Genomic DNA, 21,840 nt, shown 5'->3' with positions numbered 1-21,840 from the left:
GGCCAAACAGTTCTATTTTTGTTTCATCAGAACAGAACTTTTCCCCAAAAAGTATGATCTTTGTCCCCATGTGCAGTTGCAAACCATAGTCTGGCTTTTTTATGGCGGCTTTGGAGCAGTGGCTTCTTCCTTGCTGAGTGGCCTTTCAGGTTATGTTGATATAGGACTCGTTTTTAATGTGGATATAGATACTTTTGTACCCGTTTCCTCCAGCATCTTCACAAGGTCCTTTGCTGTTGTTCTGGGATTGATTTGCACTTTTCTCACCAAAGTGCATTCATCTCATGGAGACAGAACACGTCTTCTTCCTGAGCGGTATGACCGCTGCGTGGTCCCATGGTGTTTATACTTGCGTACTATTGTTTGTACAGATTAACGTGGTACCTTCAGGCATTTGGAAATTGCTCCCAAGGATGAACCAGACTTGTGGAGGACTACAATGTCTTGGCTGATTTCTGTTGATTTTTCCATGGTGTCAAGCAAAGAGGCACTGAGTTTGAAGGTTTGCCTTGAAATACATCCACAGATACACCTCAAATTGACTCAAATGATGTCAATTAGCCTATCAGAAGCTTCTAAATCCATGACATCATTTTATGGAATTTTCCAAGCTGTTTAAAGGCACAGTCAATTTAGTGTATGTAAACTTCTGACCCACTGGAATTGTGATGCAGTGAATTATAAGTGAAATAATCTGTCTGTAAACAAAATTTGTGGAGTGGTTGAAAAACGAGTTTAATGACTCCAACCTAAGTGTATGTATCATGGATATCATAAGGTGAATGCACCAATTTGTAAGTCGCTCTGGATAAGAGCGTCTGCTAAATGACTTAAATGTAAATGTAAATGTAATGTAAACTTCCGACTTCAACTGTATGTGCTTTAAAGTCATCGTTAATGGAAACTGTCTCTTTGCAACTGAAGGTCGACGATTGTCGTTGTGTCACAAATTCGCCGGCAGTGAGTGTTTTTAGACAGCAGCAAACGTCATATTTTTTTTCTGCGTGCCTAAACTCATGTCTCTAGTTTGAAAATGGCATCGACAAGACATAGTTTCCGTTCCAATTAGAAAGAAACTCAATTCAAAACTACAGTAGCACTTGACAGCGTTTCCACACAACTAAGGTGTATTTGATTGGCTAAATCTGACTGATTGATAATCCTGAAAGATAGAAAAGAGGTTTGATCACTCTGACAGATTTATCCATCAAAACAACACTCTCAACAATCTAATGTTGCGTTCCCAGTTCCAAAAAACCCTTGACAGCTCTGTAAGCATTTCATTTCAGCTCGCCTGTCTCTATACCGACGGTGGCCTGTCAGAGTAGCCGGGTGCACCCTCAGGTGGGATTTAGTAGCATTTGGCAGCGAAAATACTTTGGGTTTGACTCAGTAGCGACAGGAAGTGTGAGAGTGACCATTCTGTTCCCGCAGAGCGGCAGTGGCTGCTTACCGTTCACCTGGAGCATGTGCGTCTGTGAGAGCTGCTCGTACCCGTCGGCATGGCAGCTGTAGTTCCCCATATGGGTGGTGGTCACCTTGGTGACATACAATGAGCCATCATCTCCGAAATCCTGCAGGAGAAGAAAGAGGAATGCCACAATGACTGTGTAAGACAAAGACTCAAGGGTTCAAAATGTAATTCACACCATCATGAATAATTATGGGTGCTCGGATCTGAAAATGAAAATGTTTTGTGAATGTGCACAATGTGCTTAGGCAATATGGCTGTGGGGGTTGCAGCAGAAAAAATGTATGTGTTATTGGAACTTATGTAAAGAAGTAAAATAACTTGGACAAGGAGATCAACAAAGGCACACCGTGACACACATTTCTATCCGTTTCAGTCAAAGACAAGCATTTGTTCGCTTGTCAAGAATTATCTTCCAATTATTGTTTTTTGTATGCATGGTACCATAGAGAAAAACAAATCAATCCTGGGTCATTAATGACATTTTAACATTTATATGTATTATCTTACGTGAAAAAATAAATTTTTAAATAAGAAGCAACTATAATCAGGTGAAAAACTTGCTTTGTCTTTGGTTTAGGGCTGAATTTCAGGTTAAGGAAGTCTGTCAGTAATTACATTGAAGTGCCATTTTGAGTAATCACTGAAATGAGCAAGATGAGAGGATGTTCCATTTTGTGAACAGGCATGCACCACAAAAACAGTTTCACTATGTTATCCAGTATAAAAGCACAGGCAACTTTATCTGTGAGGTTACCAAGGTCACGAAGAGCAACTGAAACCAATTTAATGAATGTTGTGTCGTGATTGCAGCCGCTACACTGAAAGAATCCCCAAAGTTAATGAATCCATACACTGTGTTCAAGTAGTGCAACCATCTAGAAATAACAAAAATTTACTTCCTCATTAGACACCTACTAACGTTCACACTTTCCAAGGTAATTTGCTATTTCTCCTGGGAGTATTTCTTCATTCAGTTCGTTGATTAACATCTATTCATTCTAATTTGATAAGGAAGCTTTCGCAGCTGAAAACCCAGATAGACCTGAAGAAAGATAGCAAATCTTTTAAGTGTTTCTTGTCATAATCCAATTAATATTCCAATCACGTCTGATGGCATTGTTCAGGTCTCAGAGTCAGTACATGTCATCGCTTACATACACCTGCTAGACTGCTGTAAAGCATGGGCATGGGCCACCATGTTTGTCAGGTACAACCTCTATGATCAGATAAACAGTGTTCAGGGGTTGGATATTGAGGCTCAGGCTGTACCGGATCATCAGACCTTCGCTGTGTGAGGGGAATTGATGGCGCGTTTTGGCCCCTCGGCGACGAGCATATTGTGTCACCCTTTTAAATGAAAAATGAATGAGGGGAGAAATGGAACTCGGAGGGGTGGAACGAGAAGCACTGGAGGCGATCAAATCCCCCACTCCTCCACCCCTCGTTCCCACTCCACCACCCCTCCTTCCCTCTCCACTCCTCCACCACCAATGCTTTCCCCTCCACTCCTCTAGCACCTCCCCTTCCTTCTCCTCCACCCTCCTCCCCCCCCTCCACCCTCCTCCCCCCCTCCACTCCTCCTATCCCCTCCACTCCTCCTCCACTTCCCCTCCACCACTCCTCCTTCCCCCTCCACCACTCCTCCTTCCCCCTCCACCACCCCTCCTTCCCCCTCCACTCTGCCTTCACCCCTCCTTCCCCTTCATCCCTCCTTCCCCCTCCTCTCCTCATCCACTCCTCCTTCCCCCTCCACCACCCCTCCTTCCCTCTCCACTCCTCCTCCACCCCTCCTTCCCCCTCGAGTCCTCCTCCACTTCTTCTCCCCCCCTTCCACCATCTCTCCTTCCCCCTCCTCCACCCCTCTTTCACCCCTCCACTCCTCTTCCAACCCTCCTTCCCCCTTCTCCACCACTCCACTTCTCCTCCACCCCTCCTTCCTCCTCCTTCACCCCTCCTCCTCCAGACCACCCCTCCTCAAGGTCTGGTGTATCCGCCACAGAGTGATGACAGAATTCATTAGCTTTGTGGCCTTTTTATTGTGGATGACATAGTAGACAATTCTGTGGTGATTTCAGTTCTGATAAAACCTACCTGTGTCGGAATCTGCTGGGGGGAAAGAACACAATCAAAATATTTGGATGTTAGTTGAAATGCAACATCGAAAACAGGCAAAAGCACTTATCTTTCCACCATGTAACACTATACATTGTATAGCTTAATTGATTCATAATTTTTTGTATCAGTTGATGGATATTAATTATTTACAGAGGACAGAGTTACAAAAGTATTTTAGTTCAACATATACATGAGGTTAAGGCATAGATTGAATCAGATCAAGCGTTAACAGGCGATAGCTGACACCAGCATAGCGGATGTTTTGGTGGTGTCGGAGGTGGAGCTGCGTTGGAGCCATCAAATCGGTGAGCAGCTGTTCTTGCGATCATTGTTACTAAGCTGCAGCCGCCCCACTCAGAACAAGAAAGTGTAGACTATATAGAAATAATGACGCTCAAATAAAAAATTATTCAACTAAATAATTAGGATTTCTATCAGCCTAATCGAGGTGCATAGTACATCTCACACTCCAGTGTTCAACTTGTAAACAAGGCTGCATGGGATTGACACTGTGGTAATGTCGCCAATGGCAATATCTGCTTCAGGCATAATTCCGGGAGCCACTTGTGGATTGGACAGCTCTAACGCAGTTCCACCTCCGACATCACCAAAACGACCGCTATGCGGATGTTGGCTAAAGCAGATCTGATTGAATAGAGCCCTAAAATGCTAGCTGCTATACCCCACTCAGTACACTAGGCCCCTTCACACTGGGAGATAAAACGCAATACCCATAAACACATGGTCAGTGTACATACTGTACATACATACAGTACCAGTCAAAAGTTAGAACACATCTACCTAGGGTTTTTCTTTATTTTTGCTATTTTCTACATTGTAGAATAATTGTGAAGACATCAAAATGAAATAACACATTTGGAATCATGTAGTAACCAAAAAAAGTGATAAACAAATCAAAATATATTTTATATTTGAGATTCTTCAAAGTAGCCACCCTTTGCCTTGATGACAGCTTTGCACACTCTTGGGATTCTCTCAACCAGCTTCACGAGGTAGTCACCTGGAATGCTTTTCCAACAGTCTTGAAGGAGTTCCCACATATGCTGAACACTTGTTGGCTACTTTCCCTTCACTCTGCGGTCCAACTCATCCCAAACCATCTCAAGGAAAACCTGCTTCAACCTGCTTCAGTCAAAAACTGCACAATCCAGGTGTGTAAAACTCTTAGAGACTTGAGACTCACACTGTAATTGCTCCCAAGGGTGTTTCTAACATGTATTGACTGAGGGAGCTGAATACCTATTCAATGACAATAATTGTCATTTAAGTTCTATTAATCTTTTTAAAAATTCTACATTTTCTTCCACTTTGAACTTAGAGTATTTTGTGTAGATTGTTGACACCACTTTGTAACACAATAAAATGTGAAGAAATACAAGGGGTCTGCATACTTTTGCAAGGCACTGTATCAACCATATACAGAGGCCAAATGACATCAAAGTCGACCTAACTTGACCTGACATGGCCTGGCTTGTACTCTGTTCCTTTACTTTACTCAAGATTTAAATCTAGCTCACTCACTTTAATCCAACTTGGCATAGGATGGTTTCAACGCATTCCCATGTCAGCAATGCCGCGCTTGATGTACACAATTATGAATAGCTTATTGTAGAGAAGACTGGGGGACAAAATGGCAGTGCTTTCACATGCAAGTCATCAACAACCTTGGGGAGAAGGCGATGGCCCAAAAGAAGAAGAACATTCCCATCTTCATGTAAATGGGGCATCGTAAGAAGCTGAAGCACGTGGAAATAGTGGGTGCAGAAATTCAATTCCAGGAATGATGGTGCTCGGTGATGACTGGCGACAGCTGTGCGCCTCCTCGCAGTTTTAAGGGCCATCAACATTTAATGTTACATTAGTGGCTTCGCTGGACCTCCTTTATCTACTACGACAGTGTTGACTCAATTATGCACGGTCCAGTCAGCCACAGCTTGGTCAACCCTGACGAGGGACAACGGAGAGAGTGGGAAGCCTTTCCTGGTGACTCCCTGAAACTTCAAGTCTTCAAGTGTCCTGTCTTTGAAGAAGGATGAAAGCGTCATGGTGGTAGATACTGCATACAGACGATGACACACGCTCCGCAGGAAGTAAAAATAGGAGCTTTCCCTCAGAGCTAAACCCCTTTGGTATCCTCCTTCATCCTGCCTGCCTTTTTTTACCCATACTCCTTTGCTGTTCTTTGGCTGAGAACACTGTCCCTCTCAGCAGTGTACAGAGACTGGATATCTGACATTGTGTATAACTGTGAATCCCAAAATGCTGTTCAAAGGATCTAGGTCTGCCTTTTGATTAGTCCAGGTTAAAGTGAGCAGGCGTTCTGGTGATGATGAGAAGCTGAGCAGGATATTACAAAACTGTTGGTCATACTTTATTAGGATTGTCCCATTTGATGTACAGATGGTCATACTATCAACACACTCTGTTGATAAGAAACTGCTTGCTAAGGTTACGGTTACAGTAAAATAACAGTTAAGGTACGGATTAGGGCTATGGTTAGGATAAGGGTTAAGGTTAGTGGATAGTTATTCTCCAAATAAAGTGTTACCAAAGTGTGTGTGTGTGTGTGTTTGTGCGTGTGTGTGTGCATGCATGCGTGTGTGTGTGTGATAAGGTAAGCTATCCTAGATAAGAAAAGCCTGGTAGTCAACCTGTCCTCGACACAAAGTGTCTTACAAAGCTAATAGAAACAACAGGTGGGGCTTCAGGCAGCTCTTACATTGATGTCCTCCAGATCCAGAGAGTTGAGAACCTGGTTGTTTCGTTTCCAGATGATGGGAGGTCTCTGCTCCCCCTTGATTGCGCAAGTCAAGACAGCACTCTGGCCAACGGTTACCGTGGTGATGCTCAATTTCTGGTCATCTGGCAGGATGAGCTGGAACACTTCTGTAAAGAAAAAAGCAAAGCCGGTAATTAGATCACCTGTTAGTCATAGAGAGCAGTGCCACTTTTGTTCCACTAGGGTGCTTGAATGTAAAAATTCAAGTGTGTGTGTGTCCCCATGTCCACTTGTGTGTGTGTGTCTGTGTGAAAATAAATAAATAATGTTTGTGTGTGTGTGTGTGTGTGTGCACGTGTGTTTGCGTGCACGTGTATGCGTTTACTTCCACATATCAGTGAAGCAAGCCAAATTACTTTTCCTGTGTGTGTGAGCATACAGCACACTGAACAGACGAGTGATTGTGGTATCGCGTGTATGCCCGGTATTCTTTAAATTAATGGACCTGAAAACAGTTGAATACACAGAGAGAGACTCAATTAGCCAGTGTTTTGTTGCCGAGGCACAACATTACTGCAGATGTTGTTTGGTTTATGCATCGAGGAAACATAACGAGTTCATACGTCAAGAGAAAATGGATGAAATTAGGTGCTACGTAAATACATCAAGTAAACAAGAGATTTAATGTACATTTCATTAAACCATGCCAGTACTGTATCTCCGAGGATTTCTTCCACCTACCTAGCTATCCATCTTATTATGTGGACATTTCCAAAGGGATTGTGGGTGTTCTATTCAATGTCCCACAATGCCACCACATTTCTGTATTTACATAAAGAGATTATTTGAAATGCATTGACAACTCAAAATGAATTACAGTTCTCCACATATTGCTATAATCACTGATTGCTGAAGTGAAAGTATGTATAGCACCAAAGGCACAGAAAATATCCTGGAAAAACAGACATTTTGCGTGTGGCCGGTAAGGGTGCCGATGGTTAACGACTATAATGCTTCCAGTTCTTCAATGAGACAATGAATGAACACAAAGCCGTTACTCAAGCGTCCCCTTTAATTCTGTTATGTAACTAGACTTGTAACTAGTGTGTGCCTTTGAATTTTCCTCTTGGGCTAATGAGCAACAGAGCAAAAGGAAACACTGACTCAATTTGTTCTGCTCCTGAGGCCATGAAATACAAAACCTAATGAAAGAAAAGCCCAGGTCCAGAGACTACCGGTTAGCTTAGCTCAGCGAAACCAACTGAGGGAAGAAAGAGCTTGAATAAGACTGTATCTGGTGTGTACCTTTTAACTTGAGTCTAGAGTTAATGCATAACAATCTGTCTGTTATGTCCTGAACTGGAATAACCCCCATGTGATCAATGCTTGAAGACTGCAGACACCCCATTCTGTAGGAAAAGCAAATAAAGATATACCTCAGCACACAATTGCCCTGAGAAAATGTTTTACTATCTAGTGCTTTGAAATGGTTCATAACCCCAAGCAATACATGTCCAGTATTTCTATAGGGTTTTAAAGATCAATAAAAAACTTGAACAGGATGGCTCTTTTGAAGACTGAATGAAGCTGTGTCATTAAGTCAAGAATATGTACAATTGCAATTCTACATAGTCTCTTGAGGTTTCAAGAATGCATGGGAGATGTTTTTCATGGAGAGACGATTGCATTTGATTGTCCTCAATCAATTTCTAGTCTTTTGTGAAAATTCCCATGCGGGATGGTAAATCCAAGACACAAGAGGACATGCGTGTTAACATGCTCAAACACACTCTTGTTGATTAGCCTTTAATTTCTCAAGGGTGAGAACATCTGTCAAATCATTAGCGTGACCCTTCCTGCCCGACAACGAAGCATCTTGTGTCTTGATGACGATGATGTTAACTATTGATCGTTGAAAGCTGACGTGCTACATGGAAAGCGACTCATTTTGTAATGTGGAAATTGCAGCATAACAACCATAATGTTTTAACGTGACACAGACAATCTCAATAGAAGAGTATAATTGAGCTACGAAAGAACAAGAATGGACAACACGATTCCAGTTTCTCAAATGTGTTGAATGGGGAATTACCACGATACAGACCCTGGAAGTTATAACATGCTGAAATGTTTGAGACAAACATATCTCTCTCAGCACATACTGCAGTTTCTAACGTCTACAGGGCTTCATTAAATCTTAATTTCCCAAATTAGGCTGCAATGTGTCCTCTCTTTCTCCAAGCTCAGAGGAGGAAATTAGTACAAAAGTACAAATGCATTTCCTACGCAGAATTCATTGGCGCCAGTGGAGATATATTACACATAATTGACTTCCAACTTACTCCATCTATTGAGATGTTAAGAGTTTGAAAACAATTAAATAACTAATTTTCAGAGTTCAGCTCTGGGTTTATTGGATACATCAGAGATGAAAGAGTTACTTGATGTTTTCCTACTAGCAGATCAAGATACGGGTTCAATGATTACATGAACACACTGCTGATCAAAATATTCTAAGCAATATCTTTGCAGAAAGCAAACGGCGGTCATCTTTTGACATGCTCACTGAACTCTGTCGGCCCATGTCACATACACAAAGACAGATGCCCACAAGGGACATATTACTCCACAAATAAAACAATACAATGTCCTAGTGGGAGTTTCCTATTGTGGCTCTGTTATGATGCTCCTCCCCCTCGACCCTGATGGAAAAACAACCCTGACAACATCACTGCTAACACGACGCATGGACATGTCAAAACTCAGTAGGCTTTGTAGCTGCGGTGTTGAGGCGGGACATACCCATACAATCTCCTCCCTAACCATTCAATTACAGTCCCTCGTATCTTAATGGCTTTGGAAATGCGCTTAGAGCGACAAACTCGATTCGCAGGAGATCTCGGGGGAACTGAAACGGGGGAAGTCATGTGGGAGATTTTAAAAAGAGAAATCGGCAGGCGGCAGGCTGCATCATACTGTTGGAGGGAAACCACCAAACCCCATACATGCGAAGTCTGTACAGGCACAGAACGGGCAATTTATTATTGATCGAATCGAACTCAGTGTGGGCTGCTGGACATTTTGTCCGACCTTCTCTGGCCTCTGATTTATCAGAACGACTAGTGGCCCTGGCTGCTCCTTTCGTCTTGTTTTGGACTTCCATGGCTTTTCTCCTGGGAGGGACCTAACCTTCAATATCCAGCCTGTAATTAGTGATTAACGGCTGGGTCTGGTTTTTGATTTACTCCCCAACTGTTCCCATAATTGGATGTTGGTCCATGCCCACCGCCCAAGACTAAATCACCTATGGCACAGTAGAGGAACGGTTGTCAGGGAAAATAGCTGTCACTGTCGTTTAGCTACTCCCCTGCTCACCTAGCTCTTTCTGTTTCTCTCTCTCTCCTTCTCTTTCTGTTTCTCTCTCTCCTTCTCTTTCTGTTTCTCTCTCTCTCCTTTTTCTGTTTCTCTTTCTATTTCTCTCTCTCCTCTCTTTCCTTCTCTTTCTGTTTCTCTCTCCTTCTTGTTCTGATTCTCTCTCTGTTTCTCTCTCTCTCCTCTCTCCTTCTCTTTCTGTTTCTCTCTTGTGATTTCCCACCATCATATCTATCATACATGTGGCACACATCCTCCAAAGAGGTGTTATCAGTCCAGGTGGGTGTATCTCCATTGCTGCTGTTTTTTTAAGATATATTGTCTAGTGCTGTTACATCATTTTGAACAACCCCCAAATCACTCCACTTGGGTTTAGGGTTCCCTAGACCAATAGGAGGGTTAGCTCAACTGAATTACCTGCTCCAATATCAACGTCTGCAGATAGGAACAGCCCTGCCAATACCAGTAATACTTTGATCAAGACTTAAAGCTTCATAAAGCAGACTGCAAGTAAAGCCAATTGAAATAAAAACCTCTGCACCAAGGTTATAAATGTGAGCGAAGCCTGTAAAAGTGGAACTTACTGAGTGCATTACCTCACCTGATCAGCCTGGGGCCTGGTTTATAGAGCAGCTGGTGAAGGAGCCTCGTGGGACCGACCACACATGGCTGAAGACCATTGTAACTGGATTAATTTGATCAAAACTACCTTGTGAAAAAGTAATTGAGAGAAAAGCTATCCCTTCAAAATGCAAGGTGTATTTGGGGTTTGGGTTTATCATAAGGGGGCCATGTTGATTTGGCTGCGATGCCTCTCTCACCCACTCAAGTGAGTTATTTTCCTTATCATGCGGTTCGTACCAGTAAATAATATTGAGCTCTGTGCACGTGGCTGTTTTTACGTGTGTGCCTTCCCACCTGTGTGTGTGTGTGCGCGCATAGGTGCGTGCGTACGTAATTGCGTACGTGCGTGCGTATTATGTATGTGTGTGTGTGTGTGTGTGTCTATCTATAAGTGTGTGTACATGTCTATGTGCGTGTGTGTGTGCATGCGTAAGTGTGTTTTAAAGGCAGGTTTGATTGAGGTGCGCCAGTAAGCCATCTCACCAGCGGGCTCAAGAAGAGCAAGAGGGAGTGAGTTCAACACACAGCTGAGTGTCCAGAGATGCATTAAGTAATTGCCTTCTAGCTCCACGGTAGGGATCTTAATAGCATCATTATGTTCAAAGTACAACGTTGCTCCAATAGCTGCATACCTCTCTAGACTGCAATCCGATGTGAGCGCGTCAACAGCGTACCTCCCCTTGACAAGAGCAGTGAAATGTTTGAGAGGGATGAAGCCAGCGCGTTTGTTTGCACGGAAATGCTTCCCTTCTGTCTGTATGTCAGTCAACAGTGATAGGAAGGAGGACTAACGTCTATAAGAAAGATTATGGTACACATGATATTACATTTTGTAGAGATGTGGTTGTTCTATCATGCAGCTTTCCTACACACCGTGTGATTCATGAACTGTATGTATCACATACACTCAGTGGCCCGTTTATGAAGTACACCACCCTGTTGACGAAAATGGTTAGCTCCTACAGACAGTGAGTCACGTGGCCGTGGCTTGCTATATAAAGCAGGCAGACAGGCATCAAGCCATTCAGTTACTGTTCTATTGAAAGTTAGAATGGGCAAAACGAGTGACGTAAGCAACTTTGAGCATGGTATGATCGTCGGTGCCAGTCATCTCAGAAACACCTCCTAGGTTTTTCATGCATGACAGTGTCTAGGGTTTACCGAGAATGGTGCGACAAACAAAAAACGTCCCGTCAGTGGCAGTCCTGTGGGCAAAAACAGATATTTGATGAGAGGTCGAAGGAGAATGGCATCTCAGAACACACACCTCGTTGATCCTTGTCACGGATGGGCTATTACAGCAGACAACCACACCGGGTTCCACTCAGCTAAAAGAAGAGAAGAAGAAGCGGCTCCAGTGAGCACGCGATCACCAACACTGGACAATTGAGGAGTGGAAAAACATTGCCTGGTCCGACAAATCCCGGTTCCTGTTGCATCATGCTGATGACAGTCCGGATTTGGCATAATCAGCATGAGTCCATGGCCCCATCCTGCCTGGTGTCAATGGTACAGTCTAGTGGCGGTTGTGTAATGGTGTGGGGAAAGTTTTCTGATATGTTAGGTCCCTTGATACCAATTGCGCAAGGTTTGAACGCCACACCTTTTAGAATCTATCCCCCAAATAATTCAGGCTGTTCTGGAGGGAAAGGAGGGTCCGACCATTACTAGATGGATGTACCTAATAAACTGGCCCCTGTGTGTATATCATATATATCACATATTAATCATAAGCTTTCCAATCCTATCCAATATCACAAAGAGCTCTGATTTTAATAAATCCAGTCAATTGCAATGTTCTGGAATTATAGTTTACATATAGAAATTCAGTCCACACTTCAGGTAATGACTTCTTACTAATCAATAATCAATATAGTACATCACTGATCAAGCATATAGTGAAATGTTAAGTCATGCAATCTCATTTGATGTCAAGGAATACATACATTAATGGTTATACAAGACTACAAGATTCACTAAAGGTATGTGAATCCGCAAGCTATATTTGATAACGGACCAAACTTCTGGAAGACAAGACATTCTTGTATCCTATTGTGAAACAGCGAGTATTCTTCAACAAAGGCTATATCCTGTTAGAATTGGTTCCAAGTCGCAAAAAAATGCAATTTGTCATGGATTTAAGTTAGAAATTATGTGAAATCCTCCCGTGGGTATTGCTAAGGCCCAATTGGCTATTTTCTCAGTACCTCAAGTGATTTTGAGGATATTTCTAGGGGGAAAAAGATGGAAAAGAGAAAGAAAAAAATTCAGTTAAAGCATTTCAAATCTTTCTAATACATAACACATTCTGCAAAAATCACACTTTTGGAAAATGGATCCAATTTAACAGCACTCCTTGAAGCCAGTGAGCAGAATGCTCCACGGGAGCTTGTCGTGAGAAAGCATGACGATCCATTAATTGTCAATGCGCCGCAAGCGATGAATAACACCAGAGTTGTCTTAATGGAGGCAGGCAGGCCCAGAAACCATTTTCATCTGCCGCTGCCCTGAAGAAGACAAGGCTGTCTCCTTTGGTTGTCTAATAATGATCCGTAGAGAAGAGCCAGAGTTTAAGTAAACTCATTTTCTATCTTTGCAAATCCACATTCAGATCGAGGGATTTTGGAGCTCAAAAGAGTAGGCAAATTATAGAACAAATAAGCTGCTGAGATCGTTATTTTGTTCTATTCGGAGAAAGAACAATACTTGAACTGTTTACTTAACTACCAGCATGAATAACTTCCATCGCTGACATCAATGTGGTTCATTCCAAATAAAAAGGATAACTGATTAACATAGGTTATTGAGGTGTGAATCCTCTTAATAGATGATACGCCATATGACATTAACCCTAGACTTATATTACTTGGCCTGACGTTTTCCACACCGATCACCTTTAGTGTGTCCCCCAAATGGCATAGTTAGTGTACTACTTTTGACCAAGGCTCATAAGGGCCCGTTCAAAAATTGGTGCACCATATAGGAAATAGGGTGCCATTTGGGACACAGTATTAGTGCAATGGCAACCCACTACGCAAAACACAAGTGACACGTTTCAAAGCCGTGGGGTCCATCGGCCTGTCACCAACCATCAACCTCTGGATCGATACTTCAGCCACTGACTACTACAGACAGCCACTGACAGACAGCCACTGACAGACAGCCACTGACAGACAGCCAGCCAGGAAGAAAATAAAGCATGTACACCAGCAGCTCTTTCCTTCTCATCTATTCAGAAGCTGCCAATGGGTTCTCATAGATATAAACCCTCTAATATTTAGTGTTTGATCCTACAATCAAGACTTAGCGATACAGTGACATCTGCAACCTTGGTATTTTACCATCCCCATGCCCTAAGGTTAAGGTGACATCAAATGTACAGGATGTGAATGCCTTATCTGTCCTAAACCCGGAGTGCATTACACAGTCATTCACCAAATTATTCAAGGATGACAATACATAAGACTATCTGTAGTGTGGCAGACATAATTTCATTTCTATCAGTAACTTGGTCTAATTAAAAGCCATCATTCCTGCCAGATATTTACCTTACTGCTAGCTGAAGCGATTGATTTTTATTTTCTTGAATATGGGATGGAGTCAATGAATTATGCATGGACGTTAGTGTCTTATCTTTAACAGTGACAAACAACGTTGCTGTGATTTGAATATTCCAAGTTGTATGGAAGGCCTTATTAGCAAAACAGACACACATCCTGTGTAAGACAGGTCCCATTTTCATTGGGATTGTAGGCTAGTTCAAAATGGTACTATATTGCTAAATATACTGAATCAACAAATGTACTATACAAGTAATCTTAGGGTATTATATTTTAATGGAGCGCATTAACTTGGCTAATGAGAGCTGTGAACTGGAAAAATAGGACTCAAATAACATTTAGTTGTGTAGTTAAGTGCTACACAATCTGAAGCGACAGTAGTCAGCGCCATCATTGAGGTTCACAAAACCTTTTGTTTATCTTCTTATTTTTTACATTCACTCACATAAAACATCTGCAACAATAAATTAAAAAGGTTCAAGTGATCACAAAACCTTTTGCAAGGCTGGTGGTATTTAAGGCTTTGGTATAGCGGCTATCTTTACTGTGGTAAAGGGAACACCGAGGCATTGTGTTCATAATGCACATGAAAGCTGGAGGTCTGTAGATGTAATGGGTTTACCTGGTCAATATAATCCTAACTGAAAACTGTTTCTACCTCTGGACATGTAACACATTCTGAGCCTTATCTGAATTTAGCTTTGGGTGAAAAGAGGGCATTCAAAAGGACTATGAATGCTAAGGGACTGAAAGGCTGAAATGACATTCAACTCCATAGTGTATAGTAGGCTATCTCGCATAGACTAAGAGACGGCTAAATCATATCAAGCTCACCATTGCTTGGTTGGATCCTACAGAGTAAATGTGCACGAGCATTAATACACGTTGTGCAATTTCATGAATTTTATCAAACGGGGTTCATGATTTCTCAGTCTTATATTTTATTGGTTTGTCATGAATATTGACTAAGTAAAAGAACTAGCTGCCATAGACAGGGAGAAAGAAATACTAACACATGGGAAAGAAGAGGAAGAGAGGTTAAGAGAGATGCTCTACCACCAAGGAGAGACTGTCATAGAAAGTCATCAAGGAAGCTAAGCTCTCCTCAGATTTGACCCATCTGACTTGGAGGGGAACAATAGAATGTGCCAGTTTGTTATTTGCTCTTGTAACTTTTCTTGTCTGTCCTAGAAATGCTTTATATTCAAAGAGCTGATGAGCAACCAATTTTAAAATGGGAATGTCATTATGTATTCTTTATCTTGGCATCGTGTTTCAACCCCAGAGAAATGTCAGAGGATATTGAGCAAGCTGGAAATGTCAGACGGGAATGATTTGAGAAAGGGAATTAGGCAAGAAAATGTAGCGCAATATGTGTTCATGTTACTTAGGTTGGCGAAGAGTAACTGTCATCGTTATGTTGTACTAGCAATTGGGGGTTTGGTTTTAAGCTCTTTCAATATTTTCTCTGTGTCTAGTTTTATACAGTGACACTGACTCAATATTAGAACTAATGCATTTACCCATCGCTCACTACTGGGTTGCGACGTTGGGCCCAATTTTCCAAGAATATAGAGGACATTTTTCAGTAAATATCTGGCAACCACACAAGTCATTTTACCAGCGAAATAGCAAAGTAAAGGACTTTGCCATTTTATTACCCTTAAATAGCCTATGATGAATTGTAAATCTCCCACAATTAAAGCTTCAGCGATGAGAACAAATGTCTGGTCATTCAAAGAGATATTAACAACTTTTGGTACTATAACTATTGTATAGGAATGTATAAAAAATGTCCGACCATAGTTTTGAGTAAACAGTAAACAGTTTTATCCACTTTGCTGTCACATAAAGGCATAGGTTACGTCTAAAGCTTTTAACGCTATGTGCCTGAAAGCATGTCTATTGTCCAAGTCAACACAACATGTGGAGGGTATTATTCTTCAAATATCCTGGTCAAAAAAGGAAAAAATAAATGGTAATACATAGAAAAGAGAAAAATATACACATGGTACACAAATACACATTTGAGTATTTTACACAACCTTACTACCCTGAATGACAAAACATAAGCATTATCAGTTGATCCTGCCACTCACCGAAAGCTGTATAGAACTCGTCCTTTGTCAGGTGCTCGTCGTCGTTGATGTCGTTGTATTTGAGAAGGTCAAACAGGGTGCACTCAGAGACCTCCTTGAACAGACCTTCCTGCTTAATAACCTGCAACAGAAAAATGCATTGAGACCTGGGCCATTATGTAACTTATAGTTAAAGCTCATTTTAGACCTGGGCAAGTAGATAACTTACAGTTAAAGTTAAGTCTAGACCTTGACTAATATGTAACTTACAGATAAAGCTATGTCTAGACCTGGGCTGGTATGTAAGTTACAGTTAAAGCTAAGTCTAGACCTGGTCTAGTATGTAAGTTACAGTTAAAGCTACGTCTAGACCTGGTCTAGTATGTAACTTACAGTTAAAGCTAAGTCTAGACAGTAAGTCTAAGTCTGGTATTTTGGGGTCTGGGGTTTGCTTTTTTCTTGTACCTTTCCCCCCCATCTCCATGTTTTGGTGCTGAAACCTGGGAACCAACCATGGAACTGGGATTTCTAATGTTACAGCATAGAGCATGCAATGTAACACGATCAATTCTCGTTCTATGTGGTTTCTAACCTAAATTCAATTTCACATTTAACTTTGACCTTGATTGTCTATTGATCTCTTATTTCTGGAAGTAAATATGCTGAGGAAACCCCTTTTCATGGTGCAAAGACCTGTTATGTTTTATATAAGGTTTGAAATAAATCACATCTCGGGGCGACATTCACTCATCCATCATTCTAGATCAGCGGTCATAAAGCTTGACAAAATATTACTGCTTAATGAATCATCCTCTACTTTGTCTTTTTCCCTGCAGCGTTGGCTATGCTTTCTGAACACTTATTGAACTAAAAGTGTAAGCTATGTAGAATGATCACAATTTGTTTGATGATTGAACCTCAGTTGCATTTGAAAATGTTCTTTAAGCCATCTGTGTATGATAATGCCCTAGAAATGTATTTACATTGAGTTCTGTCACTTCACAGTGCATTACAACACTTCACAGTGCATTACAACACTTGCTAAAAGCATTCATAAAAGTCTATAACAATACTTGAATGGCAATTGTATGCATTCATAATGCATTACCTAGGCACAATTGGTTCAGAGAAAGTATTATCAAAAAACGTGGTATTCCAAAGTATTCTCTGCCTTCCTGATTGGCCCCATGGCAGATGGTTTGATTAAGGGAGATGGTAAAAGCAGAGTGACTGTGTGTCACCCCAGTCTTTGATGATTCTCACACCATCTCTTAAATGTTTTATGTCCCGGCCAGAAATCAAACCATCTTTCCCTTGCTCTGTAGTTGATGTTCGGGTTGGATGTACTGGCAGAATCGACCCATCTGATTGCAACAACATAAAGAAGGGGGTCAGTGTCTGAAGATTGGGTGGAGGGAGTGCACCACCCCCTCCACCCAGACACGCACACACACACACACACACACACACACACACACACACACACACACACACACACACACACACACACACACACACACACACACACACACACACACACACACACACACACACACACACACACACACACACACACACACACACACACACACACAAGCATGGAAGTACACACACACACATCAACACACACCATGCCAAGCCTGAACCTTTTAACTAAACTAACAAAATGACACGCATTATGTTAGAGAAACAGCTGTAACGTGTGTTTGGAATGCAGCCGCAGTCCGTGTCAAATTAACACCCCATTTACAGAGGCGACGGGACATTAGACAGTCAGTCAAATGTAACACCTCTTTTACAATGAACAATTACACAAATAGCAGACTCGTAAACGAGGTCTGAAATTATCGGTCACATCAAATTTGTATAATTTAACATGGCAAGAGTGAAGAGCGAGGAAATTCGTTATTTTACTGATTGAATTCTCAGCCATAAGTGACCTCTGTGATGTGACATAGATTAAGGTCAACTGTGTCAACGTCTGAGATTCTGAATGAATGACTGTGGTGTGCTTTTGTAAACAAGACACTAAAAACTTTGCCTTAAAATAGCTACAACACGTTTGTACTGTATACCGTGTGTACTGTGTGTCAACATCACCATATGCCTCAAGGTTTAAGAGAGACTGTAGCATTTTCCTGTGAGGAATGCTTTAAAACCAACATGGCGTTACTCAATCTGTGCAGTTGATGTTTATGGACAGACTGACATTCAAACACTTGGATAGACGATGGCTCATAGCTTGGTGTCTAGCCCTCAGTGTCATCCGTAGTTTAATACCTTTGGTATCTATGGTTACTACCTAAAGCAACTTTCCAATGTGTCAACGGGGCATATTTGCATATTCAAAGAAAGCCTAACACTTTATTTCACCCACTTTGCATTGATTTGTGCTCTCATCTCTGAGCTGAAAGCCTCGCTGTTATGTAAAAAAAAAAATAATGCAAATGATATGAAAATATAGTTTAATAATATCAGAGCTGTTGGCAGTAATCAAATGGGGCACTTTGTATAAAAAAAGTGAATGCATAAGAATATGAATCAAGCTAGCTTCCTCTCTCACATCAATCCAATAGAGACTGGCGGAATCAGAGTGCCGCTGGATATATTAGTATGAAACTGACCTGAGAGCAGTTGAAAGGTTATTTAAACCAGCAGTAGTTGCTTACCTATTCATTATTTAAATGCATGGCATATAAACTAGTCCTCAGGTATTGTGAGACATGTATTTATTATGCGTAAAATGTCTTCCTTTCTCATGAAAGCCACTCAAAGCTCCCTTTTCAACCACGCTTTCTGGCAATAACAGTCAAAGCCAGCATTCTCCCATGAGCGGAAAGCTCCTTTGACTTGGATTATTATATTTTGAAAGATTTAACGGCAACTCTTTGCACCTCGCTTTACGAATTAAAGACCAAATGAAGGGAATAAAATGGAAAATAATGCTGAGGGCATTAAGATGGCTCATAGTAAACTCCTAGTATAGTAAACACAATGTTTAGGTTCTGTTTGTTTAAGCTTTTCAATTCAGGGAAGGTGCGATGGTATGGCTACTGACATGTGGGAGAGACATTTACTGTGGCTTTATAGTCTACTCTCATGTCCACACTTGTGACAGTTCGCTACTCCTTGGTGTGTAGCAAACACAATGTTGGGATGTTGTTGGTTTTCCCTTTTCTTTGAAGCACTTAGTGACATCCGAGTCCCACCCTCATCTCCTCACCTGTGATAGTTCACTGCTGTCTACTCTCCTGCTACCATCGGCGTCGAAGCGCTGAAACACAACATCGACCAGCTTCTTCCTGGTAGCCATGTTGTTTTTATGGCTCCCACGGTTGCCAGTTGCCATGTATCTCTGATCATACATATCCAGAATCTTGGTCTTCAGCCTCCGGTAGTCACTCAGTCTGCAGTTGTCATCTGAGGAACAACAACAAGAGAGAATAAGTTAGTCTAAAATGTCTGAATCATGTACTGTAAGACACATATTAAGTCAATGGGCACACCTGTGTGCTAATGAGTCTCTTAATGCAAAATATTAAGGTAAAAGCTTTGACGAAAGGAGTTGTTTGAGTTAGAAATGTCAGTTATGTCACTTCATATGTACACCACACAGTACATTATGCAAACAGTACATTGTAATTCAAATGTCAGATGCCTTTTTTTTCTCATAATATGTAAAAAAGAATTACATGTGAGGCAGAATGTTTTCCTTCTTAATTTGGTCTCTGCCAAGGGAGTGTTATTAAGCTCTTAACTTTACCATATGTCAGATATCAATTAATTATGTTAACATTCTGATCAAAAGCATTGCTATTCAAATCATAATAGCAACAACCTCACATGATCAACTCTACTTAGATTTTTTTTTTTAATTGTACTTTATTTTTGTCAAACCTACCTGACACATTTAACCTAACTGTCAAAAAACCACCAGGGAATACCTAACACTCATTAAACTTCCTCCTGGAACACACTGTTTTCTGTTTTGCATGTTCAAGGGGGGGGGGGATCAGCATTATAAGTGTGCTAAATAGCAATGCTTTGTATGACTGCTTTCCCTAAGATAACATGAACAATGACTTCAATCTTACAGCATTGCGCCACCAAAAAACGCCACATCAACGTCAACAGAAAGCCATCGATGAGCGAAATCATTGCTCAATGTCAAACACCAACTCTGACAGTAGGAGGAAAGCTTATGATGTGTATTTGCAATGCACCATCAAAGCAGACTCGTCAAAAGAGTCAACTACAATACATTTTTAGCACAGAAGAGTTACGAGCAAAAAATAAAGACTGCAACTTCTTGTTCCAACACATGACATATAGTAAAACTTATTTTCTTGTATGTAGAGAAGTGTCACTCTCATAATGACAGTTCCATTGGCTGTTGTCAATTACGAAACACCTGAGTAGACTTTGCTTTCATCCAATCCAAAAAGAAAATACTAAAGTATGAAAGAAAGTTTGAGGGAATGTTTGAGTTGCTTAGACAAGTGTTCTCAAAAGTGTCGTAACACATTCAGTGACAGACAGTCATCTCAAAGCTGGAGCCAACATAGACACAGCCTCTCCAGGACTGTGGCATCACCTGTTACAGTGTGTGACTGTGCACCATTTGGCCGCCAAGCACTGCACATCATGAAATTGCCTCATTTTTGACAAGCCTTGGTGACAGAAAAGCTGCCTTCCTCAGAAATGGCCAAATGAATAAAAGATAAATGGCTGCTAGACCTAGCCCAGGGGATATGAAGGTCAGTGTCATCAAAAGCCCTGGACACACAGGGACAGACAGACAGACAGACAGACAGACAGACAGACAGACAGACAGACAGACAGACAGACAGACGCACACAAACAAATGCACGCACACACGAATGCATGCACGCACGCACTCACACACTTACGGATAGACAGACAAATAAACAGACACACACAGACATATTCCGCACCAGCCATTACCATGAACCCGTCCTCCCCATTTAAGTAGCCACCAACCTCCTGTGATACCGACACACACACACACACACAGACAGACAGACAGACAGACAGACTCTCATTTTATAAAATACAAACACACACAGGTACAGACAGTAGTGAGTATTCATTAAAGGGATTCTTCAGTATTTTGGCAATGAGGCCCTTTATCTACTTCCCCAGAGTCAGATGCACTTCTAAATTGCAGTTGGAAGGAAATTGCTAACTTGTGCTAGCGCAATTGCTAACTTGTGTTGGCGCAATGTCTATGGGTATCTGCTTGCAAGGACTTCCAATCATTGCGCTAATGCTAGTTAGCATTGGCTCTTCCTCCTCATTTCCAAAATCCCAAAGTATCCCTTTAACAGCCATGGTAGCAAATAAAAAATGAAAAATATATACTTAAAGGGAAATTTTGCCACTTTTCAACCTTATATTCATTATCTCCACCACCATACCAGTGACTACATATGCGAAAACAGCGTGTTTCTTTTATCTGTGTTTAAAAATATAAGAAGTTCCTAAAAAATGCGCTCTCAGAGCGCACACTGGACGCTCAGGCCGAGGAGTAGGGTTGATTTCAGCGTTCTGACCTTACAACGGCAGTCAAGCACCAAAGCTAACGTTGGCTAGCTTGCTAGCTACTTCTAGGCACAAATGAGGCCACTCTGGCTATTTTACTCGCCCTTGCAGAGTTGGTTAGGCAGTTTTCATGTTATCCAGAGCGTTGGTAACTGTACTGTAACTGTGCTGATGGCACCAATTTAATGACCCTTTTTTGCCGACATTTAATGACACTGGCCATATTCAACGGGTGTTGGGGCGCTCGTAAATTCATTATTCTGTGCTGTGGTACATTCAGACGAGAGTGATGTGAAATTGGAGTAGATAGCCAGA

At 41.5% G+C, this 21,840-nt stretch overlaps 1 protein-coding gene across 4 annotated transcripts in view; it reads right to left on the bottom strand.

Moving 5' to 3' along the window:
- Window positions 1–21,840, bottom strand: part of LOC115170560 (follistatin-related protein 5-like) — a 197,991-nt gene that overhangs the window by 53,284 nt on the left and 122,867 nt on the right. For 2 of the 4 annotated variants that reach the window (XM_029726820.1, XM_029726829.1), the window contains exons 5-9: window positions 19,187–19,383; window positions 15,985–16,105; window positions 6,330–6,496; window positions 3,566–3,577; window positions 1,454–1,574 (exon numbers count right to left, since the gene is read on the bottom strand). In XM_029726820.1, the coding sequence (XP_029582680.1) occupies window positions 1,454–1,574; window positions 3,566–3,577; window positions 6,330–6,496; window positions 15,985–16,105; window positions 19,187–19,383 (618 nt within the window). The remainder of the gene's footprint in view (window positions 1–1,453; window positions 1,575–3,565; window positions 3,578–6,329; window positions 6,497–15,984; window positions 16,106–19,186; window positions 19,384–21,840) is intronic. The other 2 variants (XM_029726837.1, XM_029726845.1) reach the window with 1 other exon arrangement.

Source organism: Salmo trutta, chromosome 3 (genome assembly GCF_901001165.1).
Source record: "Salmo trutta chromosome 3, fSalTru1.1, whole genome shotgun sequence".
Taxonomy (NCBI): Eukaryota; Metazoa; Chordata; class Actinopteri; order Salmoniformes; family Salmonidae; genus Salmo; species Salmo trutta.
Note: the sequence above shows the minus strand (reverse complement) of the source record. Positions and strands in the feature narration are given on the sequence as shown.